General features: G+C 42.6%; 2 protein-coding genes across 6 annotated transcripts in view; both read right to left on the bottom strand.

Annotated features, from left to right (window-relative positions):
- CKAP5 (cytoskeleton associated protein 5) overlaps window positions 1–7719 on the bottom strand; it is a 108959-nt gene extending 101240 nt beyond the window's left edge. For all 4 annotated transcript variants that reach the window (XM_055312178.1, XM_055312187.1, XM_055312192.1 and 1 more), the window contains exon 1: window positions 7653–7719. The gene's annotated coding sequence lies outside the window, so the exon portion shown is untranslated. The remainder of the gene's footprint in view (window positions 1–7652) is intronic.
- Window positions 7720–10304: 2585 nt separating this feature from the next.
- The window catches only part of LRP4 (LDL receptor related protein 4), a 56003-nt gene continuing 39649 nt past the window's right edge, over window positions 10305–26658 (bottom strand). For both annotated transcript variants that reach the window (XM_055311285.1, XM_055311275.1), the window contains exons 34-38: window positions 26228–26363; window positions 21623–21690; window positions 20991–21078; window positions 19307–19448; window positions 10305–16774 (exon numbers count right to left, since the gene is read on the bottom strand). In XM_055311285.1, coding sequence (XP_055167260.1) covers window positions 16442–16774; window positions 19307–19448; window positions 20991–21078; window positions 21623–21690; window positions 26228–26363 — 767 coding nt within the window. In that variant the 3' untranslated portion in view covers window positions 10305–16441. The remainder of the gene's footprint in view (window positions 16775–19306; window positions 19449–20990; window positions 21079–21622; window positions 21691–26227; window positions 26364–26658) is intronic.

Genomic DNA, 26658 nt, shown 5'->3' with positions numbered 1-26658 from the left:
AAGTAAATAAAACTTTTCAGAATAATTCACTACTGCCACAAAGATATGAGTGACTCTTGCACCAGATCTAAATGGTTCCAATATGGCTTTTTTGAATTTTAATGTTGTACATTTTGTAGCCTTCCTTCCTCAAACCTTTTGATCAAGCTAACACTTTTTAGTTAGCTTGTCACAGCACTGCTTTTTTTAAGTTTTAGCTCTTGGGGGCACCTGGGTGGCTCAGAGGTTGAACATCTGCCTTTGGCTCAGGTCGTGATGCCAGTCCTGGGATACAGTCCTGCATCAAGCTCCCCACAGCAAGCCTGCGCCTCCCTCTGCCTATGTCTCTGCCTCTTTCTGTGTGTCTCTCACAAATATATAAATAAAATCTTTTTAAAAAAAAGTTTTAGCTCTTGATTTAAGGAAGCAAGAAGGTTAAACTGTGCCTAAGAGGGAGTAGGATCCACTTGAGAGAAGCCAATAAAATTTGTGGTAACTACTGAACTGGTAGCTTTTTGCCTTTTTTGGTTTACTTCCTGGTAGTTGACTTTCAGATACATAAAAAACTATTTTAAGTCTTATAAAAAAAATGGAAGAAAAAAAAAGCATTCATATTAAACAAATGAATTTCAAGAAATTCTATAAATGACTCAATTTTTTCTCATCCTTACAAAAAAAGATCTAAAAATCACTTTAATAACAAATCTCGGGGATCCCTGGGTGGCACAGCGGTTTAGCACCTGCCTTTGGCCCAGGGCGCGATCCTGGAGACCCGGGATCGAATCCCACGTCAGGCTCCTGGTGCATGGAGCCTGCTTCTCCCTCTGCCTATGTCTCTGCCTCTCTCTCTCTCTCTCTCTCTATCATAAATAAATAATTAAAAAAAATCTCTAAAAAATATAATTAAGAGATTTAAAAAAGAGAGAGATTAAAGAAGTAGGTTTCCTTTTTTTTTTTTTTTTTAGATTTTATTTATTTATTCATGACAGACACAGAGAGATTAAGAGTCAGAGACATAGGCAGAGGGAGACACAGGCTCCATACAGGAAGCCCCATGCAGGACCCGGACTTGGGCTGTGGGATCACACCCTAAGCCATAGGCAGCCGCTCAACCGCTGAGCCACCCAGGCATCCCAGGAGTCCCAGGTCTCTTAACTCTTAATAAAATATCAAAAATCATGTTTGAAGAGACAAAGTCTAGAGACACAAGGTTACCATGGCTTATCTGACACCATATTGATGCCAAAAACATATGACTATTCCAGCTGAGTCAGAATTTATGCTTCCAATGCATCTCTATACAAAGATCATATCTCAAGTCAAACAACTGTTACCAGGTCATGGAAAACAATGTTTTCTGTGGCACTTAAAAAGTGTTCATTGAGGGGAAAAGTTAGATCTCAGTAAAAAGCAGTTACAAAGAGGACATTTGTTTGGGACATAAGCTTCCTCTGAAAGTTGGAAGAGAAATGTATGTATTCATGTTTAGCTTAATATACAAGCAAAGATACAGAAACAATTTTATGTATGTGCATATACATGAGTTAGCATACACACATATATTACTTTGCTATGTCCACTGAGAGGGCATAGAAATAATGACATCCCCAGCAATGAGCACATGGGCACCCAGATCTCAGTTTCTATAAATCACTATCCAATAAAAGAAACCAAGGATCCTTGGAGAAATGGCTGATTCTAGGGTTGGGGCAGGGAAAACATAAGATGTGTCTGGAGCATCTTGTAGTACTAGAAAGTAAGGAAATGCTAAAAAAGAAAAAAAGGATGGAGACATGTCAAAGGGACACAGGAGCCAACATGAAGATCTCCCAATGGTCAAAGCTAGAACAATTGAGGAAAAAAAATAAATAATACAGAATCAGATTATAACTAAGAGTACAAAATAGATACACTGATATTGATAAATGATTGAATAAAGAAACGAATGGGGGAGAAGAGACAAATATTCCTTCCAAAATTCCAAATAATAAAAGTAGATACTCTTCCCTCCAAGTAGTGGTACTTAAGCACCCCCATCCACTTTGAGGGTAGGCTAGAGGTAGGTAGGTAGTGATTCACTTCCAAAAAATTCAATATAGAAAAGTAAAAATAGTAACCTAACATATTAACATGGCAAACACTACCTTAACCAAGTGATAAAGGTCAACATCCATCAGTGATATCATGTCAATGTCGGATATCCCCTGATTATGAAATAATGGTATTCTGTGGCGTTCTTTCCTAAAACACCTAACTCTTCTCATTTTTAAATGAGAAAAATATTCGATAAACTCAAAAGGAGGGACATTACACAAAATAACTGCTTAGTGCTCCTCAAAACTGTAAAAGTCATGAAAACAGGAAAGAATGAGGAGCACTCAAAAGACCAGAAAAGGCTAAGAGAGACCAAAACTACATACAGTGGGTTACCCTGGATTAGATCAGAACAGAAAGGAGATATAAATAGAAAAACTATAGAAATTCAAACAAAATCTGGAGTTTAGCAAAAAGTATGTATCAGTTACTGGTTTTTCAGTTTTAGATGTTAACAATAGGGGAAACTACGTGAGAGGTATATAGGAATCTGCATACTTCATTTGCAACTTTTCTGAATATCTAGAAGTATTGGGGTCCCTGGGTGGCTCAGTGGTTTAACGCCTGCCTTTGGCCTGGGGCACGGTCCCAGAGTCCCAGGATCAAGTCCTGCATCAGGCTCCCTGCATGGAGCCTGCTTCTCCCTCTGCCTGTGTCTCTGCCTCTCTCTCTCTCTGTCTCTCATGAATAAATAAAATCTTAAAAAAAAAAAAAGAAGTAATATAAAATAAAAAGTTTATTTAAAAAATTCCTCTGAGGGACGCCTGGGTGGGTCAGAGGTTGAGTATCTGCCTTTGGCTGAGAGCGAGATCCTGGAGTCCCCGGATGGAGTCCCACATTGGGCTTCAACGTGGATGGAACTGGAGGGTATTATGCTGAGTGAAGTAAGTCAATCGGAGAAGGACAAACAGTGTATGTTCTCATTCATTTGGGGAATATAAATGATAGTGAAAGGGAATATAAGGGAAGGGAGAGGAAATGTGTGGAAAATATCAGAAAGGGAGACAGAACATAAAGACTCCTAACTCTGGGAAACGAACTAGCGGTGGTGGAAGGGGAGGAGGGCGGGCACTGAGGGGGACACTTGACGGGATGAGCACTGGGTGTTATTCTGTATGTTGGTAAATTGAACACCAATAAAAAATTAATTTATAAAAAAAATAAAATAAAACGAGTCTCTTGTAAGCAACAACAACAACAACAAAAGAGCTCCCAATGGACAAAGCTGGTACAATCTGAGAAATAAAAGAGTATTGGAATATGACGCAAAGTATAAAATAGATACCCTTTATTCCATACTGATTAAGTAAATACTTGACTAAATTAACAAATGAGGAAAGAGAGACAAATTTCCCACGCAGAAGAATTCCAAATAAATTATGTAGATACTCTTCCCCAAAGAACAGGGAGCATAACTCTTCATTCCTTAAATGTAGGCAGCACAGTTACTCGTTTCCAAAGAGGACTGTATGGAATGGGGCGGGGGGAGGGGGTAACTATAGCAGAGTACCTGACAAACATTACCTCAGCCAGATGATCAAAGTCAGTATTAACAGTCAAAAATCATGTTGATAGGATGTATCCTTGATATGTTATGATGAAAATGGCACTTTCTCCTTGCCATCATCCTCCCCAAAACCCATAACCCCAGTCTAACCATGAGAAAAACATCAGATAAATTCCAGTAAAGGGACAACCTAAAATATAGTTGACCAACACCCCTAAAAACTTCCACTGAAAGTTTTTTTTAATTAAAAAAAATAACAACACAGTCGCTGTGGTGGCTCAGTTGGTTAGCACCTGACTCTTGACTTCACTCAGCTCAAGATCTCAGGGTCATGATATGGAGTCCCTGGCAGGCTCCAACAGACTCTGCACTGAGCATGGAACCTGCTTAGGATCCTCTCTCCCTCTCTCTCTGCTCCCTGCCCACTCGTGTGTGAGCATGCTTGTTTTGCACTTGAGCTCTCCTTCTCCCCCCAAAAATAAAATAAAATAAATAACAATGGGGGGGCAGGGCGCCGGGCTGGCTCAGTCAGTAGAACATGAAATCTTGATGTCAAGGTTGGGAGTTCAACCCCCACATTGGGTGTGAAGCCTACTTAAAAAATACAATAAAATAAAATCTTAAAAAATAAATAATAACAACAACAAAGGCAGGAGTGAGGAAGCCAAATCTACCTTCCCTCCCACTTGACACAACATAAGACTGCCATTTTTCCAGTTTTCTTTAGTTGAAGACTTTCCAAATTAGATTGTTGAGATACTGCTCACATCCAAAGACATAGCAACACAGCCAGCTTTAGTTATATACTGTCTTTATCACTTTATCATATAGATAAGACTACAACAGTTTTGGCCAATTTTGTTCAACAAATATTTTTTGACTATCTATTTGTTCCAAGTATTGTTTGAAGCATTGAGGTAACCTCAAAGACAGAAGAAGAAAAAAAATCTGTGCTCTGCTTTCATTTCTCTGAGGACAACAGATAATGCACAACCAAACAATAAATGACCTATCAGATAGTGATAAATGCTATGAAGTGAAAAAAAAAAAAAAAAAAAAAAAAGGAAAATGAGGCAAAAGTGACCAAGAGGGCTACTCTAATTGGGAGCTTAGAAAATGCCTCTTTAAGGAGATGACATTTGAGTTGAGACCTAAGTGGAGCCTGTATACAAAATGAACAGCAAATGTAAAGGCCAAAAAGAATAAGCTTAATGTGCTTGAGGTGTCTCACATAAACAGGCCAGCTGCCCTGATAGGAATGAGATAAGTAATGTATTCTGAACTCCAGAAGTAAAAATACAAAAATCATTTAAGGATCTCAAACAACTCCAACACTGCCCATCAGGAGTCCATCAATGGTAATTAGATTAAGATCTCAATTTTAGGCTCCCCCAGAGTCTCCCCCAAAGTCACAGCTGTCCAGTAACTACTGTATTTTGAACCACTCCATCTTCCTTCCAAATACCACCATGCCTATCATTCATATTTTTTTCATGGCTCTGCTAGAAGTATTAAAAAAGCTGGTGGGGGGGGGGGCACCTGGGATGGCTCAATTGGTTAAGTCTCCAACTCTTGATTTCGGGTTCTGAGATCAAGCCTGGCAACAGGCTCTGCATTCAGTGTGGAGTCTGCTTGAGATTCTTTGGGGCCCCTACATAGCTCAGTCAGTTAAGAGTCTGCTTTCAGCTCAAGGTCATGATCCTGGGATCAAGCCCCACATCAGGCTCTCTTCTCAGCAGGGAGCCTGCCTCTCCCTTTCCCTCTGCCTGCCATTCTGCCTACCTGTGCCCTCTGTGTATAAATACACAAAATCTTTTATAAAGAATAAATAAATAAACAAACAAACAAACAAACAAACAAATAAATAAATAAAATATTTTAAAAAGGAGAGGGGAGGGTATTCTACCCAGAAATTGCTCCTGAATTCTCCCTAATGTATCTCATTACTTCATGTAGTACAACCATAGGTCAAAAGCAAAGGCCCTGGAGAAAGACTAACTTGGGTTCAAATTCAGATTCTATCAGTTGCATGATCTTGAACAAGTTGCATAACCTTTCTGAGTTTCCTCATCTGTAAAAAGCTGTGAGGATTAAAAGAGATAAAATGTGGCACCCAGTAACAATTCAGTAAATGTTAGCTACTACTAATAAAAGTATTTGAGTATTTTGTTCAAGGACCAGAGCTGGGCCAGAGGGATTATAGACAATACAATTTGCTACAGCAAATTGTTTGAGAGATAAAACTGTCAAACTCCCTTAGGTCAGAAGCTTTGTCTTTTTCTGGTTCACTGGTGTATTCCCAGAATCCAGAACAGTGTTTAACACACAGTAGGCATCAATCTCAGTATGTGTTGAACGAATCAATGAATGAGATGAATGAGACTCCATTAAGTCAAAGGAGCATAAGAGAGCCTGGCTTTACTTCAAAATAAAGAAAAGTTTTCATTACACATCAAGATTTTAAACAATATCCTAAGGCCTTGTTAGAGATGTATTTATTATTTCTAATTGCCTCTTCAAAATCTAGAACACTGTTCATAATATTAAGGTACTCAAATTTATTGCAATTAAAAAGCTCTGCTGCTAAAATTGAGCTGTCAGTTGTAGGCCACACTACTGTTCATAATTCAAAGCTGATGATCAAAACGTTAAAAGTAATAAAGAACAAGGTATATGAATTGTTATGGAATACCCTGCTTACCTCTGACGGCTCTCCAGTGAACAGACTTGGAAAACTTGTGTAAAATTTTTTTCTCACGAGTTGACTAAGTTTAATTTATGCCTTATTTATGGCAAAATAAATTGATCTCACCTCCTCTGTGTCATTAAATTTTATGAAAACAACATGGGAGTCTGTTCATTCACTTATGAAAAGCCCAAATCTTTTAGACTTCTTAATAAGTTTCCAAAGATTGTTAGCTTAATATATCGGCTCTTTAGGTCAAAGAAGGACTTTTCAGGGTGATGAAAATGGAGACAGAAGTTCACCTCTCTAAAAATGAGTTTTCAATTACTATAATTATGCATAAAATAAGACAGGCAGCATTTCTGGGCCAAGATCTGATGCCTTAGTTCCCCGTGAGAATTAGAGCCAAGCATAAATTTGGGGCAAGTTCTGCAAAAAAAAAAAAAAAAAAAAAAAAACCAAAACCCACTTTACCCTCTATTGATGCTGAATGAAACACTCATTGTTAGGATTCATCAACACGAGTATATTTTCTGACACACAGTAAGCCACTCGGGCAACATCGCTTTCAGCATTTTTCTATCCCAGAAACAGAAAGGGGATGCGTTCAAATCCCGACAGTTATCAGGACTGCAGGGTAGCTATCTCAACCGCCTAATAGTGGTAAGGGCTGAAAAAGTAAAAACCGAGTTTACCGAATCATAAAGTAGCAGGGCCTGCTTAGTTAAGCTAACCTACACTGGTGGCTATTGTATAGGTCCTCCAAACCTCCAGAGCTGGAAAGACACCTGAACTCTGCTGACACCTTTTGAGAGAGGAAGCCAGGCGCGAGGGCGGCGCGGTATGATCGGAATTGTTAAAACCGCAGCCGGCCGGCGGGGACACAGGTGCGCGGGCAGGCCCCGGCACCGCAGTCCTTGTCACGCTCCGAGACGACCCGGCCCTTCGCCGCCGCGACAGCCCCCCTGGGTTCTTATTCACTCATTCATTCATTTGACAATTACGCGAGGGGCACCGCAGCAGGGCCGGCTCGCAGGGCCCCCGCCCGCCCCAGCCCCGGAACACCCACAGCCGCCAGGCGCGGCCCTGCACCGCCCGCATTCCCCCGCCGCCGCCGCCGCCGCCGCAGCCGCCACCCCGCCGCGGCGTGCTCGGGTCCCCCGGATGCCGGCCTCGGCTGCACGCGAGCGCCCACGCCCCCCGCCCTCCCAGCCGCGGGTCCGCCGGCCTCCGCCCCGCTTCGCCGCCTCAGATCCGCCGGGTTCGTGCGGCAAGGGAGGGGCGCGTCCGCGGAGGCTCCCCCGCCCGGGGCTCAACACCCCTCGGCGCGCGCGACGCCCCGACCCGAGGGCCTGGGTGGGTGGGTCGGGCCCACCGGCCACTCACCTCCGCCGGGTCAGAACCGAGGGGCCTGCTCTAAGCCGTTTGAAACCGCTTGGGCCGCCGCACACCCCGCAGTGTCCTCGTTGTTTATTGGTTCCCGACGGACCGCCCATCGCCCGCTTATTGGTCCGTTTGAAAGGCCTGTGAGCACGCGCCGCCCGCAGCTTTAAAGGGGCCGCGCGCAGCCGTGTTTCCTTCGGAACCGGCGCTGCCTGGTGAGGTGGGGATGTGGGGTCGCTGCAGCGAAAACTGCCGACGACCCCGCACCCCCCCGCACCCCCGAGAGAAGGGCGAAAGCTGTGTGGAGAGCTGTGCATCCCCGGCCATCAGCATGCTTGTTTTTTTTAATTTTGGCCATTCGAGCTACTATCAACACCTGGCAATTTTTTAAAAAGTCATTTCATTCACCAAATACCGATTGTGTAGCTAAGTACGCGAGGGGAACGAGAGGCAGCTGGGATATCGTGGAAGGAGCAGTGAATGGAGCCAGGATGCTGGATTCTGGTCTTGGACCCGCTCTAAGCAAACCACTTTCCCAGTAAATTATTTGTAGCTCAGTTTCCTCAAAATAGGATAACAATGTTTCTCTTACAAGCCTAGGGTGAGGATTTAATATAACCAATTGGCTGTCTAGGAAAGGCCTTTGAACAGAAAGTGTTCTGCAAAAGCCTAATATTCCTGTTTCTCATAGAAATGATAGGCTTGGTTAATGTGATTTCTGAAAGTCTTGTTTATAATTTTTTAATTTTTAATTTTTATTTATGACAGTCACACAGATAGAGAGAGAGAGGCAGAGACACAGGCAGAGGGAGAAGCAGGCTCCATGCACCGGGAGCCCGACGTGGGATTCGATCCCGGGTCTCCAGGATCGCGCCCTGGGCCAAAGGCAGGCGCCAAACCGCTGCGCCACCCAGGGATCCCTGAAAGTCTTGTTTAGCTCTAAAAATAAAATCTTTAAAGAAAGGGGGGTGGTGCTGGCGCCTGGCAGACTCAGAAGATGGAACTTGCAACTCTTGATCTCAGGGTTGTATGTTCCAGCCCCAGGTTGGGTGTAGAGATTACATAAAAATAAAATCTTAAAAAAAAAAAAAAGTAAAATGTGATAATCTCTAGCCCAATAATGCCACTGTTAGGAATCTGTCCTACAGATCTATGCACGTATGCAAAGAAAAATGTCGAAAGATATTCACTCAGCAATTCTTAAGATATGGGAGAAAAAACACCCCACAAACAAACAAAAAAACCCAAACCCTAGAAATTACAATGTCCATTCATAGGGAACTTGTTACATAAATTACAGTATATCCACTCAATAGAACACTATGTAACTGTTAAAAAGAATCTGGTTAATCTGTACGTGCTGGAATTTTATTTAATTGAAAAAAGGCAAGTTGTGGGGATCCCTGGGTGGCGCAGCGGTTTAGCGCTTGCCTTTGGCCCAGGGCGCGATCCTGGAGACCTGGGATCGAATCCCACGTCAGGCTCCCGGTTCATGGAGCCTGCTTCTCCCTCTGCCTGGGTCTCTGCCTCTCTCTGTGACTATCATAAATAAATAAATAAATTTTTTAAAAAAGGCAAGTTGCAGAAAAGCATATATGGAATGATTTTATTGTATATGGTTATAAATGCATATGTATTTGTGTGCATGCCTGAAAATGGTTAGAACATTGCTGGAATTTCAAGAAATTATTTAACAAGGAGAGTAGATAGGGAAATGAATTTTTTTGCCTTTGACATGTTAATTTAAATATATATATATATATATATATATATATATATATATATATATATATAGCAGGGAGAATATCTAGCAGTGGGAAAAGTAAGAGTAAGGGCACAGAAACAAAGTACAATTATATGTAGGGAATTGAACATGTGAGTTTGATTTTTAAAAGGGGTTCATGTTGGGAAGTAGTAGGATACAAAACTGACAGAGAAAGGCAGATTCTAGGAGGGTCTTGAATACTAAGGTAAGGAATTTGTACTTTAAATAGTGATAGGAAGCTATGAAAGGTTTCTGAGCCAGAGAGTGACAAAATCAGAATTGCACTTTAGGAAAACTAATTAGCTTGATTGTCTAAAATGTCTAAAATGGGTTACAGTTGGAAGCCCCATTAGGAGTCTGATAGGAGGTGATAGCAGTGGAAATGCTGAGAACAGATTCAAGAAAGGGTGAAGGATTTAGCAACCAACTTGGTACAAAGGTGAGGGTGGGGCCCATTTAGGGAGATGAGTCAAAGAGCATGCTAGGATTTGAGCCTAGGCAGTTATTGATCAAATGGAAGTAGAAAGTCAGGAGAAGCCAGTCTCAAGAGGAAGGCAAGGAATTTAGTCTTAGACCTGTTTACTTTTAGGTACCAATGAGACATTGAAGCATAATTTCTAAGTAGATCTAGGAAACACAGGATGAGGACTGTGAGAAAAGATTAGGACTCAAGTGATACAGGCTTAGGAAGCACCTCCAGAGAGTAGAAAAGATGAAATTGTAGCAGTGGATGAGACCACAAAGTGGGAGAATGGAGAGTGAAAAGGTGGGGCATGAGGACAGATCCATAGGCTAGGGGAAGGAGAAAAGAACCAATCAGAGCAAAAAGGTCAGAGTAACCTTGAGAAATGGGTTAGGTACATACAGAAATAGTCTTCTTCAGTCATTGGTCATTGGCATGTTTATTTTATTTAAATATTATGGAAAATGAAGATTACATTTATAAGGAGAGTGTGATGGTAAACTGGAATTTGCTCTATAAAGGATGTATGGAGTCTGGATCCTGGAGAGCTTTAGAACAAAATGGCAAACCCCTTTTTGTCTTACATGGTTTATGTAGCCCTACTAGAAGGTGGGCATTAGATGTCTGATTTCATTCTTTTATTTGTTCATTCATTCAACAAATATTTATTGAGCACCTAATATGTGCAGGGACTGTTCTAGGCATTTGGGATAAGCAGTGCACAACACACACACACACACACACATACACACAAATCCCTCTCTTGTGGCACTCACATTATACTGAAAAAAGCATAGACAATCAACACATAAATAAATTATATAGTATGTAATTAGACAATGTGTGCAATGTGAAAAGAAAAAAATCAGTAAAAGGGATTGGGAAGTAGAGTTAGACATTAATTTTATAAAGGATGATCAGAGTAGGTTTCATTAAGAAGTTTACCTTTAAGCAAACACTAGGTGAAGGAGTTAGCCATGAGTTTATCTACAGGAAGTGCCAGCCAGGGGGACCGGCTATGCAGAGACTCTAAATTGGGAGCATGCCTCTCAGGTTAGAGAAACAGGGAGGCCAGTATAGCTGAAGCAGAGTAGTTGGCAGTAGGAGGATAGTAGGAGATGAGGTCCAATAGATAATGGAGGGCAAGGAGTGGCAGATCCTGTAGGGCCTTGTGGAAACCTAACATAATACCTTGATCCATAGTAAGTGTTCAATAAATGTTTGACCAGTCATCTTTTGCAGTTCATGATTATCACCAAATAGCTTTTATCTATGTATTATCAGAGTGACATGTGCTTACTTTATTCCAAGGACCTTTCAGTAGTTCTACATAAGGAAAGTATTAATGGGACAATGAAACCCTTCTACGCATTAGAGATCAAGGTGAACACACTATTATTGCAAGTGGAAGCAGTAAACAAATGTCAAACATTGTGTTTGCTGAATAACTGTGCTGAGCATTTCTGAAAAGCATGCTAGGGTGGGGACAGTGCTCATTCCATCATAATCACAAATGGCATTCTGGGAGAGAAAGCTCTGCAATGGGACATGGATCCATATTTCAGTCTAAGAGGAGCAGCTTCAGTGATTAGCTTCCTCTCAACACTCGGTCCAGGTACCTCGTGCATTATTCCCTGGAGAAAGCAGTGGTGACATTAACACAGGCCTCAAATGGCTGTGGGTTTTTCTGCCTTTACTGGCCTCCTAGCTTCTTCCATATTGTACTGGTTGCATTTAATAGGTGATTGAATGAAAGAATGAATAACCCTTTTCTCATAATCCATTCTCCCACAGCCCCCCAAATGCAGGCTGTTCAAGAACTCTGACCACAGAAGCATCAGCTCCACCAAAGAGGAAGGAGGCAGAGGGAGAGATAGGGGCCTCATTAGCAGGCTGTCAACAGGCTTTTAGGGGCAGGAGGGAAAACCACTGAGAAGGACCAGATAAGTGAGAGTTCTTGTCTCTTTGTGTCTTGTAAAACGAAATAGGCAGATTGCGTAGCTTGGGGCTAACTCTAACCTTGGGTTTAAACTCAGACCCCTAATTAGGCTGTCTGGATCTGTTTTAACATCATGTCAAGGAGTCCAAAATTGTGAGTTGGAACCTTGACTGGAAATAAAACTCTGTTCCCTATGTGGAGCTCTGCTTAGCCTCTGCCAGCTGCTTAATGGGAGAATGATCTAGAGAGAAAATAAATGGGCGAGTGAGGGAATGTTACAAAACAAAGGCTGCCTGAAACATCCCCAGATACACATCCTATTAAATGGATCAGTTGAGTCACCTTCACATATGAAGAAAAGACATACAATTTCTTAGCTATAAAAAGGGTTCAACGACATTTTTCATTATGTCCATAAGTAGAAATAACTGAAGTTTATGTTCTTGAAGTTCAGTGCATTACACTTAGAATCTTGTGTACCCTCAACTCTCATAGATGCTTTTTCTAAGTTCCTCTGCAGCACTTTGTTTTCTGTAGGTCTAAGTTTGGTGAAAGCTTCAATTCATGCCTTGGAGACCTCTCTATGGGCCACAGAGACGTTTTTACCTTAGGTTCCCTTATTTGTTCATGCAATTTAGAAAGGACAGGGACTACATTTTGAACGTAATTAGCCTGTAAAAATATGTCCAGTTTGTTAGAATTTGACCAACCATCTCCCTACTCATTGGTTTCAGGTTTTATATCCAGAGAACCAGACAAGGAATTCTCGACTCTTGTTTTATCCCCAGGATTTCCTGGAACATAAAAACAAGTTTCAGGCTAGAAATTACCTTAGCAATCATTTGCCTTATCCTTTTCATTTTACTAATCAGGGAAGTATAAGCCAGCTCATAACCTGAAAACAGGGTGCTAAATCCTTGACCCTTTGCTTAAGTCCCATCGCCCCACTCCAGATTCTTATCAACACCTGGGCCATCAGGCCCAGCCTCCTTTTCCTCTCCCATTTCCTGCTAACGTGACAGGACAGTTGCAGGTTAGCAAGACCTTTATGGTTCAGGCAGTGTTGAATACCTGATTATACTGGCTCCTGTGGTCACAAGGTGTCAAAATACATTCACCAAACTGTTCTCCCAGAAACATTTCCCAGTCTTTAGAGCAAATGGTGTGTGCTTAATATATTCATTTTTTCTTCTCATTTGAAAAGTTATTCCTGAGTTTGCAACTTTGGTGGTTATTGTTCATGGGGTGGCCAGTAACCTTGAGCCTTTGGGAGGGGGTACTTTCTACAGGTATATAGGCTTATGCATTAGTCTGGATTTCATTGCTTCAAATGTCCTTTTTTTTTTTTTTTTTCTGGTGTGAGTTTTTTCAAAAAAAGAATGGTGGAGTTAAGGGGATGGTTGTCCTTGAGCTATTCCATTTGTTCCTGTTCTAGTACACATATTTCCCACCAAAATTGGAAGAATTATACACTATAAATTACCCTCAGCTTTCTTGTTATTTAAATACAAGAGGCTTCAGTCTTTCTTGCTTTTCCTTTCTTTTTTTGGAGGTTGGGGGCATAGGGTGGGCATGGAGGCTGTTGCTAGATTCTAAGATCTGTGCTCAGGCATGGAGCAGGACTTGGCCCCCAGCAAGAGATGAGGGAATTCATAGAAGCATTATTCTATAAAAGGCTTGTGGTTTAGAAAATCAGCTACTGATCTTTGACATAGTATTCTCCATCTGGCACTGAGATTTCCATGATTCCCAATTATCATTGAGAGGTGTTACATCCAGAGAACCTGAGAAGGGATCCCCAACTCACTGTCCTAGCCTTGAGATGTAGTATATAAAGTATCAGAAGGCAGCTTTTTTAAAATAAAAGGAAAACAAACAAACAAAAGGAATCATAATATTGATTAGATCTGTTGTCAGAATCACTGTAAACCCTAAGATCAAAAATAGCTAGGAGCGGATTGGGGCCTGTGATGAACCCTCCTTGTCCCTAGTACTTGCCAGTGATTATCATGGCAAGGCAAAGTCAAGTTCTGTGACAATGAGGTCCTTATAAACCTAGAACAGAGATAAAAGATGTAGGTATATATGCCATGACACTTTCTTCCAGTGCCTGAAGGAGATGTCACTAACAATCTTGACACTTTCCCCATTGAATCTCAACAGGACATCAGGCAGCCACTACCAACCAACCGGAGTTGGCCCTTGAGATGAAACCTATCTGGTATCTCTGTTCTAGAGGAAATAAGGATTTCACAAGCCAATGAACTCTGGTCTTGACCGGTCTTCTCAAGATGAGCTGAACCTTACACCTTTTATTGCTCTTCATCATCCTCACATCCCCGAAGGACACAGAGGTGATGTGTCTCAAGAAGGTTTTCAAAAGCATGGGTCTGCCGGACAGAGCAGGTGCAGTTATTAGTCATGACTCCAAGCCAGGCACGGTGATTAAGAAAAGCTAAATTTATATTAAATTATCATAAAGTCCTAAAATACTGAACATAGTGGTTAAATAACTCCAGAAAGTCCAATCTCTCCAGTGAGTAACGTTAAAACCATTACACATGAGCGCGGGAGAATCACTTCCATTAGTTTAGGACAGAGAGGTTTTGCTTTTTTACATAGTGAATCAGTGCTCAAATAGATATTTCTTCAAATATGTCTTTTCTACATTCTGAACAGCCCAAGTGCAATAAGATCCTTCCCCCTTTCCAATCAAGAAAATGCCACTTTTCTATTTTCTCTCCATCCTCAACCGTGAGTCTGAGGACCCAAAGTGCTCCTTTTTTTACTGCCCCGTTAAGTGTGAAATGTCTCCCTTTCTTCACCTAAATGGCACCTCGCCTCTCCCATTGTGTGTACTGGAAAAGACTTGCTGGCCTGGCCAGGCTGTCCTGTGTAGGTCCAGACCTGGGTTAGCTACTACCAGCAGGGCTAAAGGCTTGGCACCTGTCTCTAGCAGCCTTAGAACTGACCAGAAAAGCTTTGCTTTTAATTGTTTTCACCGACATGTGTGGCAGTGGATTTCTCAATACCAACAACCACAGGAAAGTTTTCAAGTCAGGAAACTTCCCCTAGAAGCCCTGCCTCTATTCTCAGCCCATTGTTTTCCCCTTTGCTGCTTCTAATTCCTGGGGAGAAGGGTCTGGATCTGCCCTAGGCTGAGAGGGCTTCATGAATGGTCGTACCTTTCTATTCCTTCCCCCTACTTTGCGTCTTAATGTGGTCCTCCTCACCACCCCAAGCCTACGTCAGAAAAAGCAAACTAGGCAGTGTGTGTGGGGGGGGGGGGATGAAGGAGGGGGCTATATAGAAGGTTTAGGGCAGAAAAAAAAGCCTCCACTCCCCTGATACTAGCATGAGACATGCTCTTTCTGTGAACGAGTATGAACCAAGTAATGGCATCACAGCCTGGAAAGTCAGTCACTTAGCTGGGAAGAGGGTTGGAATGGGAAGATCACCACCCCTAGAGCCACAGGTTCTCTGTCCTTAACTTAGATCCCTGAGCACTTGAGAGAGAACACAGGAAGTTCAACCTCATGGATACTTCCCTTGAGGCCCTGTGCACCCCAAGTCTACAACCCAATCTCTCTTCCTGACCATTTGTGAAAACTTCTGGCCCTTCTTTGAAAAGTTGTTTCAGGACCTCTATGCTTAGAATCCCCGACAATGAGTGGGGAGAGAGGGGCAGAACGTTAAGGTTCAGGTGATGTGCTGATGTGCTACTTTTGGTCTAAGTGGCGCTGGTTAGACCCTGCAGGGGCTCAGCGCTTGGGGCCCCACATTCCTCAGGGCCCTGTTCACAACCTGGTTATACTTAGAGTCAAAAACATAAGGGTACTGGCCAGTGGTGGCACCCATGGGGGAATTCATATTAGCCAGCTGCCATGCGATAAGGGCTCTGTCATCGGAAGGTAGAAAAGCTTCTAGATACTCTAGAAGGAGGAAGAACAGCTTGAGCCACACCCAGATCTCACCAATACTGGCAGCTGAAAAAAAAAAAAAAAAAAACAGTAGCTCTTAGGGCAAGAATAATATCCATTGCCAGCAATGGACAGGACATGCAGCCCAACAACCCTTAAAAGCTTTCTCATATTACCAATGCACTTGAGGCTGGAGGCTTCTGAGACGCCCATACCAGCTGGGCTTACTTCTTCCTTTCTCAGCCTCTATCCTTCATCGCTCTCTCTACCCTTGACCCCTGCCCCAGCAGAACTTGATGGGCAAGTTCTCTCAGAGAAGCGGCCAGGCCAGCTCTGACAGGGGAGAGTGAAGTCTTGGGGATCATCCGTTCTCGTGGGGCAGGGTACCAGGGAAAGGGGACGTGGAGCTCTGTACTGATGAGGAATCATTACCAAGCCTAGTTTCAGAGGCTCAGGATGGAGTGCAAGAGGTGAGGTTCGTGGTAAAATCCAGGTCTACGTTTTCGGGATGCACCATCACTTCTTGTGCACAGGTAGTTACGGACTCAGGTGGAAACAGCTCCCGTTGGAGGTCTCAGGAGCAGTTTTTTGGGGGGAGGGAGAAGGACGAGCACATAGGTTGGGGGGCCTGTTGTATAAGTGAGCACAAGGACTGGAAGTCCATAAAGGAGAAGGAACAGGCAGGGAGGGAAGAGACATGGGCATTTAGACCTGGCTCTCTGAGGAGAGCTTGCGTTCATGTTTCCAGCCTGTGTCTGGCAGAGAGCCCCGTCTTTCTGGAGTAGCTGCGGTATGGACACTGCTACACTCAGACTGCTCTTCCTGCAACAGCTGCTCCGTCTCCGTATCATCCAGGGAGCCCGAGCTGGCCTGGATAGACACTGTGTCTGTCTTCATGCATACATGATCCCGCAGAAGGCCCCCCCGTGAGCTGCGCAGTTGCTTGAGGTCATCCCACTCAGCATCATCCCCAGACAGAAGGCAGATTCCCTCTACGATCTTGATCTTCTCCTTGGTGTAGTTATGGTCAGTCCCGCCCTAGGGTGGAGAGTGGGGAGACACGGTCAGTCGGTTGGCTCTCTATAAAGGATCTCATGGTGAACTGAAAAAGGAAGTGGATGGTGTGAGAGGAGGTGTGAGGAGTACAAAGATCCCACAAATGAATGGGGAGACATGGTCAGAGCAAACAGATGAGTCAGCCTAAAAGGAGAGTAGCAGCTAGGATTAGGATGATTATTACCATCCTCAGACAGGGAGGAGGGAGAACCATGGCTTCCAGTCCTGTATCATCCACTCACTGGCTAGGTCACCTTGGGCAAATACTTAGCATCTCTAAGGTCAGTCTCCATATCTGTAGTGTAGGGAGAATAACAGTATCCACCTCATAACCAAGTGCTGTGAGGGATCAATGAGGCGACACATGGAACACAGTTAGTAGGTGCTTGACACATAAGAAACACGAAATCATGTAAGCCATTGTTACATTGTTATTGTGGTTTATTAATGGGACATCATGCTGATGTACGCGATCAAAGGTAACTGATAAAGGCAATTCAATGTGTACTTATTCAGAATTTTAAACTACTTCTGTGATCTTTTATTCTTACTTCTCTTCTTTCTAATTTTGTTTAGGAGAAAATTTTTGGGAAGTAAGACAGAAGGAATCTAGAAAATCTTATTTGGGTTCTGAGTGTCAGTCAATCCATCGGGGTATAACCTATAGTGTTTTTTGGGGGGTTACTCTGGCTCTGCTCCCACAAGCCTTGAGGCCATTCCCAAGTGACCTGGGATTGTTCTAAGGACAGTGACAGTTCTAGTCAAGCTTCTCCTTTTATGGGTTTCTCAAAGGGTAGGCTTACTCCTGGTTTCTGGGGGATACCAACCAACATGCCTACCAGTACCAGGGAAAAAACGGGCATGGCTTAGGTTCTATCCTGGGATGGTGTTCCTGCCAAGAGCTCTGCAAGTGCTCCTCTATTTTAGGAGCAATTCAACTCCTTGGATATTTAACTGCGACCCTACATTTTTTTTTGAAGATTTTATTTTTGAGTGATCTCTATATCCAATGTGGGGCTCGAACTCATAACTCTGAGATCAAGAGTTGTATATTCTATTGACTAGCCTGGCTAAGCACCTTTACTAAGCCCCTACATTAAACCATATATTCTGATGACTGTACTCTAAGAGTGACAGCTCCCTCCAGAGCAGAGACAGACATAGCACACAAGCACACAGGTGCATGCCTGCAGACCCACACCAATTCACCCAGCACACCCTCCAAGAGCTGAAATTAGCTTAAGATTAGATGGAGACATGCAGTGTCTTCATTGCAGAGACACACTGCTGAGTAGGTTAGGAATTAGGAAGAGGTGGGAGTAATGGCACTGGCAGTTTGGGGGGGGGGCACCCTTTCCTCTACAAACACACCACAACAGGTACCTGAAATCAAGAGGAAATCAGAAGAGAAAGGGTGAAAGACTGTCTGAGGGGTGAAAGAGCTGCTGAGGAAAAGCATACAACAGAAGAAAGAGGTCACACACTTTTCAGTTATAACCTATGACCCTTATGACAGTTCTTCTCTGGGGCATCAAACACTCTAGGAACCGAAGACTCAGGAGTCTCTCAGAGATACTAATTGAGGAGAGGTCTACCAACCCTCTAACTGCAAACTATCCCTGCAGGTTGTGTTTTGGCTTACAGTAGAAGCTTTTTTTATATGGAAATTCATGGATCCAGAAAGCATGTGATTATTACATAAAACGTACTCATTGTGCATAGGAGCCCTGTATATGTGAAGGCAAGTGTTGACTGTGCTAGACAGGCCAAGAGAGTAGACCAATTAGGTTTCATAAGGGATATTAACTCCTGATGAAGGGTTACAGGATTTTGGAAAAAGCAGGGATCATATTAGACTAGGAAAATCTGAAATTGCAGGGTACTGATCCCTTGTGGAACTGGGACTATTTTTCAGGCCTAAACATTCAGCATATAATTTTTCACTGAAGTAACAAAGGAGTTAAGAGAGCAAAAGCATGTAAATCTTTAGAATGCTAGAGAAATCTCTTAAGACTCTGTGATAAGAGAAAGAATAGCAAAAAACCCAGCCATTCCCAGCCATAGATGCCAATAGCTTGGATCAGAGGTTAGAAAAGGGACAGTCCAGGAGCTCGTGGGTTTTTGGGGTATTGTCTAGGAGTCTAGGGCATCTCAAAGGGGTGCAGCCTCACTGCAGGGGAATGATGACTACGGGAGGGAAAACCTATGAGCCTGGGAAGTTATCTCCTGGCAGGGAGGTGCATACTCACATGCTTTCAGACCTAGACCTCCTGAAATCTGCTTACTAACCTTGCTCTCACTAAGGTCCCTCAAGCTGGTCCCTCAGAGAATCTAGATCTCTCCAAATTAGATTTAGTTCTTCTGTTCACTATAACTGCCAAAATGGTAGATGGGACTACCAGTATCCCTCACTGATCCATTCAGGCAACTGGAACATATCCTTCCCCCCCTTCCCCGAAAAACAAAAACCAAAACACAAAAAACCCCACCTTAAATGTAAATTGTAATTTTTACCTCTTTCTTATAGCACAGTTGATTGTACATGGCTGGTTTGGGGATTGCTTCAATTTTCACTTCCTGAGTGGAAGTTCGGTAGGAGGGGTTGCTGTAGGTCAGGTTCCCCATTCCAGGATCAGTTAACTTGGATTTTTTGTGTCTTTAGGAGGAAAAGTGATGAGAAATTAGTTCAGATCTTTATGGCGGTGGTATCTGGGGAAGTTGTACCCCGAATGCAGCAGGCAGCTTCTAAGATGGCCCCAGTGACCCCTGCCTCCTGGTCCTCACACCTTCTGAATCCTTGTCCCTTAAGTGTGGGCTACATTCGGTGACTCACTTCTTTCTATTTTATTTTTAATTTATTTTTAATTTTTAAGTCTCTACACCCAGTGTGGGGCTCGAATCCACAATCCTAAATCAAAAGTCACACACTCCACCAACCCCTGGCGACTCACTTCTGACAAGAACAGAATATACAAAAGTGATGGATGCTAGATTAGGTTCCAAAGAAATCTGGGACTTCCATCCTTGGTTGCCTTTCTTCCCTAATTCTCCCTTATGCTTCCTCCGAGGGAAGCAAGCTACCTTGTTGTCGGTTGTCCTTTGGGAAGGCCCCACAAGGCAGATAAGGGAGGGAGACCTCTAGCCAACAGCCAGCAAGGAACTGAGACCCTTAGTCCAACAGCCTACGAGGAACGGAATCCTACCAACAGCTACATAAGTGGGGAATCCCTCCCCAGTCAAGCCTTGAGAAAAGACCACAACCCTAGATGATACCTGAACTGCAGCCTGTAAGAGAACCTTGAGGCAGAGGCACACAGCCAAGCTGAATCCAGATTTCTGACCCACAGAAACTGTGAGATAATAAAATGGCTGTCATTTTAATTTGTTGAGTTTTGGAATAATTTACTATACAGCAATAGCTAGCTAATAGACTGAATCAAGCCAGATCTGCATCAATCCCACATCTATTATTTACTAGCTGGGATCTTGGTGGACATAATCTAAACTCTATGAGCCTCAGATACTCATCTGTAAAGTGAGGAATAACAATACCTGTACTACAACATTGTTGTGGCATTGATACATAGTCACTGGCTAGTAACTGTTACTATTATTATTAGCATTGTTGTCCTTAGCAGGAACCACAGCAGCATAGCAAAATCCTGGTATTTCTGCTGCAAGCTGTGTTTAAAGCATTTGGGGAAAATAAATAGAGGGCCACAAAAAGAGGTTTCTAAATTGAAAATGACATACTCCATCTTCCTGGGATGATCCCTATGGGGCAATGACATATCAAACAATATTGTAATAAAGGCTATGGTTATGTGAAGAGAAAAGCCTTTCGAACTTCCATCATTTGAGGTGAGGTAGAGTAGTGGAAAAGCAGAGGTGCCAGCATCAGTCCCCGCTTTGCCTCTTACTGTTTGACCTTGGGTAATACCCTCTGTGCCTTCGGCATCTCAGTCTACAAAGTCCCAACGGCTGCTTGGTCATAACATGTGGAACCTGCTTGAGTTGTGAATGGTGAAGAAGAATAAGGATTCAGGTTCTACCCTTCCTTTCTGTGGCTCTGACCAGAGACCCATCTTGACGTGAGGCTGGTCAGAGGTTGGATCAGCAAGACATGGAGTTCGGGAGATCACAGACGTGTTAATGAGGACCAATGGACACATGGCCCCCGCAATGAGGCTGAGGTTACCTGTATAGCATCAAAGCTGCGATCACCACCAAAATCAGCAGAATACTGAGGAGTCCACCAATGACGTAGCTGACATGAAGTCCTTCCCCTAGGAGGAACAGAGATGCTAGGTGGGGACCAATGACAATCCTCCAGTTGGTGTGAGGGATGGAAGACAGAGGGCTCCTTTAGTAGGGGTTGGATGCCACACCATCTGAGGACAGTCAGGGAAAAGGCCACAGGGTAGAGGCCTGAGACAAAACCTAACAGCCTGCCAGCTCTAATGCCAATTCCACTACTTACTGGCCAATGTGACTTATGGCAAGACACTTAACTTGAACCCTATGTTTTCTCATCAGTTAAATGTAAATAATAAAATGCTCATAGCCTGGTGGCAGTGAAACATGAGCATTTACATACATATATATGCACACATGTATATGTGCAGACATATACATACAGCTTAACAAAATGGCTGGCATATGGAAAGCATTCCATAAATGGTAGCTAGCTAATATTAGTTTTTCTATTTATTTACTCTGAGACATGGGTTCAACAACCCCAGAGCATCCCCATGAAGGTTCTGGAAGCTATCAGTGGAGACTTGGATCCCCTACATCCTTTTCCAAAATAGTTGGGCACTCAGGGCTCACCTGGAGCAGCAGGTACAGCCTCATTGGAATGTGCACAGAGGCCCAGCTGGGCATCCTTTTCAGAGCATCTGTGGGGCAGAGAAAACAGAATGTGAGGGCTACTTGTATTTGATAAAGATCTTGCCTTCCTCCAGGTAAGAGAGAAAGTCCGGCGGGGGGGGGGGGTGGTGCGGTGCCTGGGGGGCTCAGTTGGTTCAGTATCTGACTCCTGATTTTTAGGTTAGGTCATGATCTTGGGGTTGTGAGATCGAGCCCCAAGTAAGTCTCTGGGCAGGGTGTGGAGCCCGCTTAAGATTCTCTCTCTCTCTCTCCCTCTCTTAAATAAAAAAAGAAAAAGAAAAGGAAAGTCCTAAGAAGGACAGGGGGAAAGGGCTATGAGTGGAACTTTTAGATATCTGATTGTACTTGATGGGAGACATCAGAAGCATAGACTAGGAAATATAGAGAAATCATTGTGAGTCACTGTCTTCAAGATGCTACATCATATTTAAATGGTTTCTTTCTTTCTTTTTCTTTCTTTCTTCTTTCTTACTCTTTCTTTCTTTCTTTCTTTCTTTCTTTCTTTCTTTCTTTCTTTCTTTCTTTTCTTAAAAGATTTTATTTATTTGACAGAGAGAGAGAGAGAGAGAGAGAGAGAGAGAGAACGCATGACCAGGAGGAGCAGCAGACAGAGGCAGAGGGAGAAGCAGCCTCCCCACTAAGCAGAGAGCCCAATGCTGGGCTCAATCCCAGGGTCCTGGGATCATGACCTGAGTCGAAAGCAGAAACTTAATCGACTGAGCCACCTAAGTGCCCCTTAAATGTTTCTTTTTAAAAAGATTTATTTATTTATTTATTTATTTATTTATTTATTTATTTGAGAGAGAGAGAGAGAGAGAGAGAGAGAAAGAATGAGAGAGAATACGAGTGGGGGCAGGGGAGCCCAGGGAGAGAGAGTCTCAAGCAGACTCCCAGCTGAGCATGGAACCTGATGCAGGACTGAGATCATGAATGACCTGAGCCAAAATCAAAAGTCAGCTGCTCAACTTACTGAACAATCCAGGAGCCCCATGCTTAAATGGGTTTTAGGGATGCCTGGGTGGCTCAGTGGTTGAGTGTCTGCCTTTGGTTCAGGGCATGATCCTGGGGTCCTGGGATCAAGTTTTACATTGGGCTCCCCACAAGGAGCCTGCTTCTCCCTCTACCTGTGTCTCTGCCTCTCTCTCTGTGTCTCTCATGAATAAATAAATAAAATCTTTAAAAAATGTTTAAATAAATATATAAATAGGTTTTAAAATATGTACTCTTTAAAAAAGATTCCTCTAAAAAGGAGAAGCAGGTTTGGAAGTGAGCTGGAAGTCTGCTGACAGAATGCTAAGGTACCAATGGGAGGATTTATTAAACTACCAGGATGAGCTGGAAGAAACTACCAGCCAACCAAACCTCTGATTGGATACAGATTATCACAAGGTCTAAATAGACCTTGAAAAAAATTGTTTTTCTTCTCTTCATTCTTTCACTAGGGAATATGCAAGACATCCAGAGGGAGGGCTCAGAGAACCAGCTTGAAATGCTAAGAAGGTAACTTCTTTGTGGCACATTATGAACAGGCAATTAAAGGCATATCCTAAAAGGCTAGAGAAAAGCTATTTGAAAGAGCATTTGAAACCAAGATGCATGAAGTCTTCAAATAGACTCTGAATTTAAGAAAATATCTTAGTAGGGTTCAGAAGTTTTCTAAATTATCCTAAAGAAAATCAGATTAATCATGATTGATAGTACTTAAAAGTTAGTAAAAAAGCTACATGTTTATATCTGAATGTTTGCCTTTTTTTTTTTTTTAAGATTTCATTTATTTATTCATGAGAGACACAGAGAGAGAGGCTGGGACATAGGCAGAGGGAGAAGCAGGCTCCCCACTGAGCAGGGAGCCTGATTCAGGACTCGATCCCAGGACTCCGGGATCACGACCCGAGACAAAGGCAGACACTCAACCACTGAGCCACTCAGGGGTCCCGGATGTTTGCCTTTCTGTATAAACTAAAAAGAGAAAATGGGGCAAATAGAATTAATTCGATCATGTGCAAATTTTATTTTATTCATTTCTTAATACCCTAATTCTAGTTCTCAGACTTTATTTTTAAAGATTTTATTTATTTGAGAGAGAGAGAGAGAGAGAGCATATGTAGGAGTTGGGGTCAAGGGATGGACAGAGGGAGAGAGAAGCAGGCTCCCAGATGAGCAGGGAGTCTGACACGGGGCTCAATCTCAGGACCCTGGGATTATGACCTGAGCTAAAGGGAGATGCTTAACTGACTGAGCACCTAGGTGCCCTTCTTTTTTATTTTTTAAGTAAACTCTACACCCAGTGTGGAGCTTGAACTCATGACCCTGAGCTAACGAGTCGCATGCTCTACCAACTGAGCCATCCAGGCACCACGCAAATTTTATAACTTTAAAGACATGAGGGATCCCTGGGTGGCGCAGCGGTTTGGCGCCTGCCTTTGGCCCAGGGCGCGATCCTGGAGACCCGGGATCGAATCCCACGTCGGGCTCCCAGTGCACGGAGCCTGCTTCTCCCTCTGCCTGTGTCTCTGCCTCTCTCTCTCTGTGTGTGTGTGACTATCATAAATAAATAAATTAAAAAAAAATAAAGACATGGGTCTAAAATAATAATAATAATAATAATAATAATAATAAAGACATGAGTCTAGAGCTCTCATTTGGGATTATTATTATATTTCTGCTTCCAGAATTGAAATTGTTAATTATCTTTTAAGCTGAAGTTGATACCGAAAATAAGGAGACCAGTATATCACAATGGAAAGAAAATGTCTTAACAGAAAAATGTCTAGAAAGATAGACATCAAAATAGTAACAATAGGAAAGTAAATCACTATCTTGAAAAGGTATCTACACCCTCATTCACTGTAGCATTATCTACAATAGGCACAACATGGAAACAACCTAAGTATCCACTGATGGATGAGTGTATAAAGAAAATGTGGCATATATATATAAGATGGAATTTTTTTCTTTCTTTTTTCTTTTAAAGATTTTATTTACTTATTTATTTGAGAGAAAGGGAGAGCACAAGTAGTAGGGAGGAGCAGAGGGAGAGGGACAAGCCAACTCTGAGCTCAGAGTGGAGCCCAATGCAGGGCTTGATCTCATAACCCTGAGACTATGACCTGAACCGAAATCAAGAGCTGGATGCTCAACAGACTGAGCCACCCAGTCACCTCAATATATAATGGAATATTATTCAGCAAAAAAAAAAAAAAAAAAAAGACATTCTGCCATTTGTGACTACATAAGTGGACCTTGAGTACATTATGCTAAATGAAATAGATGGAGAAAGACAAATACCATGCAACCTCATTTATACTGGAATATGAAAAAAAAAAAAAAAAAAACAACCCAAACTCATAGATTGGTGTTTACCAGAGGTGGGAGGTAGCAGGGATGGATAAAATGAGTGAAGGTGTTCAAAACATGCAAATTTCTAGTTATAAGATAACTAAGTCCTGGGGAAATAATGTACAGCATAGTGAATATCATCAACAATACTATATTCTACATTTGGAAGTTGATAAAAGAGTAAATCTAAAAAGTTCTCATCATAAGAAAAATAATTTGTGGCTATGTGTGGTGATGGATGTTAACTAAACTCACTGTGCAAATCATTTTGCAATTTATACATATATCAAATAAAAAATATTAAGAGTAACTATATATCGGGCTTCTTTCTTCTTTTTTTTTTAAGATTTTATTTATTTATTCATGAGAGACATAGAAAGAGAGGCAGAAACACAGGCAGAGGGAGAAAAAGCAGGCCCCATGCAAGGAGCCCGATGCGGCACTCCATCCCAGGACCCCGGTATCACGCCCTGAGCCAAAGGCAGAGGGTCTCAACCACCGAGCCACCCAGGCTTCCCTATATTGGGCCTATTTCTTAATTTCTATCCATACTTCCACATTATTTTTCTTGCAAAGTACAAATAAAAAAAAACATGAGAATTTCTCTAAATTAAATGTAATATCATATTCAATCAAATTTAAGATGTGTCTTATTTTATATTTATATTGTTAGAATATAAAACCAACACCTCTGGAACAGGGATGTGTCTTACAATCAGTGGCATCTCAAAAAAAAAAAAAAAAACAATCAGTGGCATCTCACAATTGATGTTGGTCATTTTTTTAGTTGACATTCTCAATTAGAATGCATCTTAAACTGATAGTACCATCAATTTAATTAAATACATATTTTATACTTGATCTGAGAACTGTTCATGGTTATGCTTGCTTATTTAATAATAGGATGTGTGTACATCTGTACACACATGTGCACATACATGCATGTGTGTCTGAAGTCATTATAAGCTAAGGCTATCACAACCCTGAGGATGTTCCAAGTCCTAAAGCCACACCCCAGAGATCACTATGACTTGGTGGCTTCTAAGCAAACTGTAGAAGACCATCTACTAAACAGGTGGTATGAAAATGTCACAGAAAAGGAGGAATGCCATAAAGGAAATGACTGAGCTATGAATGCGGTCTTCTGCTGGTGAGAGATGGTGATTTGGAAAAAAGAGCCCTGAATCCCATACTGAATACACTTACCTTCCTTCAACCTCCTCCAGAGATGTGCGGGTCTGTGTGGTAGAGGAATGCAAGGTGGTAGGCAGTGTGTTGGGTAGCACTGGGCTCCTTTCACTTATGCTGGTAGCCCTGGGAGCTGGGGGCACTACACCAGGTACTGGAGAGAAAAAGAGGACTGGAGTGAGTCCCTGGAACCCTCAGTCTCTACATATGACCCAAGAATAGCACCCTGGGACAGCTGATGAAGCAATCTTATAGCTACCCTAATCCTAGACATCCTTATTAGAGACTCTTAATTCTGTAAAAAAAATGGATTTGGGCCCCAATATTCTCTTAATTCTGTATAAAATGGACTTGGGCTCCAATATATTCTGTAAAAGATTTTATTTGTTTCTTTGACAGAGAGGCAGGGGGGTGGGTGAGGGCACGCACAAGCAGGGGGAGCGGCAGGC

Source organism: Nyctereutes procyonoides, unplaced genomic scaffold (genome assembly GCF_905146905.1).
Source record: "Nyctereutes procyonoides isolate TBG_1078 unplaced genomic scaffold, NYPRO_anot_genome, whole genome shotgun sequence".
Classification (NCBI taxonomy): domain Eukaryota; kingdom Metazoa; phylum Chordata; class Mammalia; order Carnivora; family Canidae; genus Nyctereutes; species Nyctereutes procyonoides.
The sequence above is the reverse complement of the archived record's forward strand: the minus strand, read 5'-3'. Positions and strand labels throughout refer to the sequence as shown.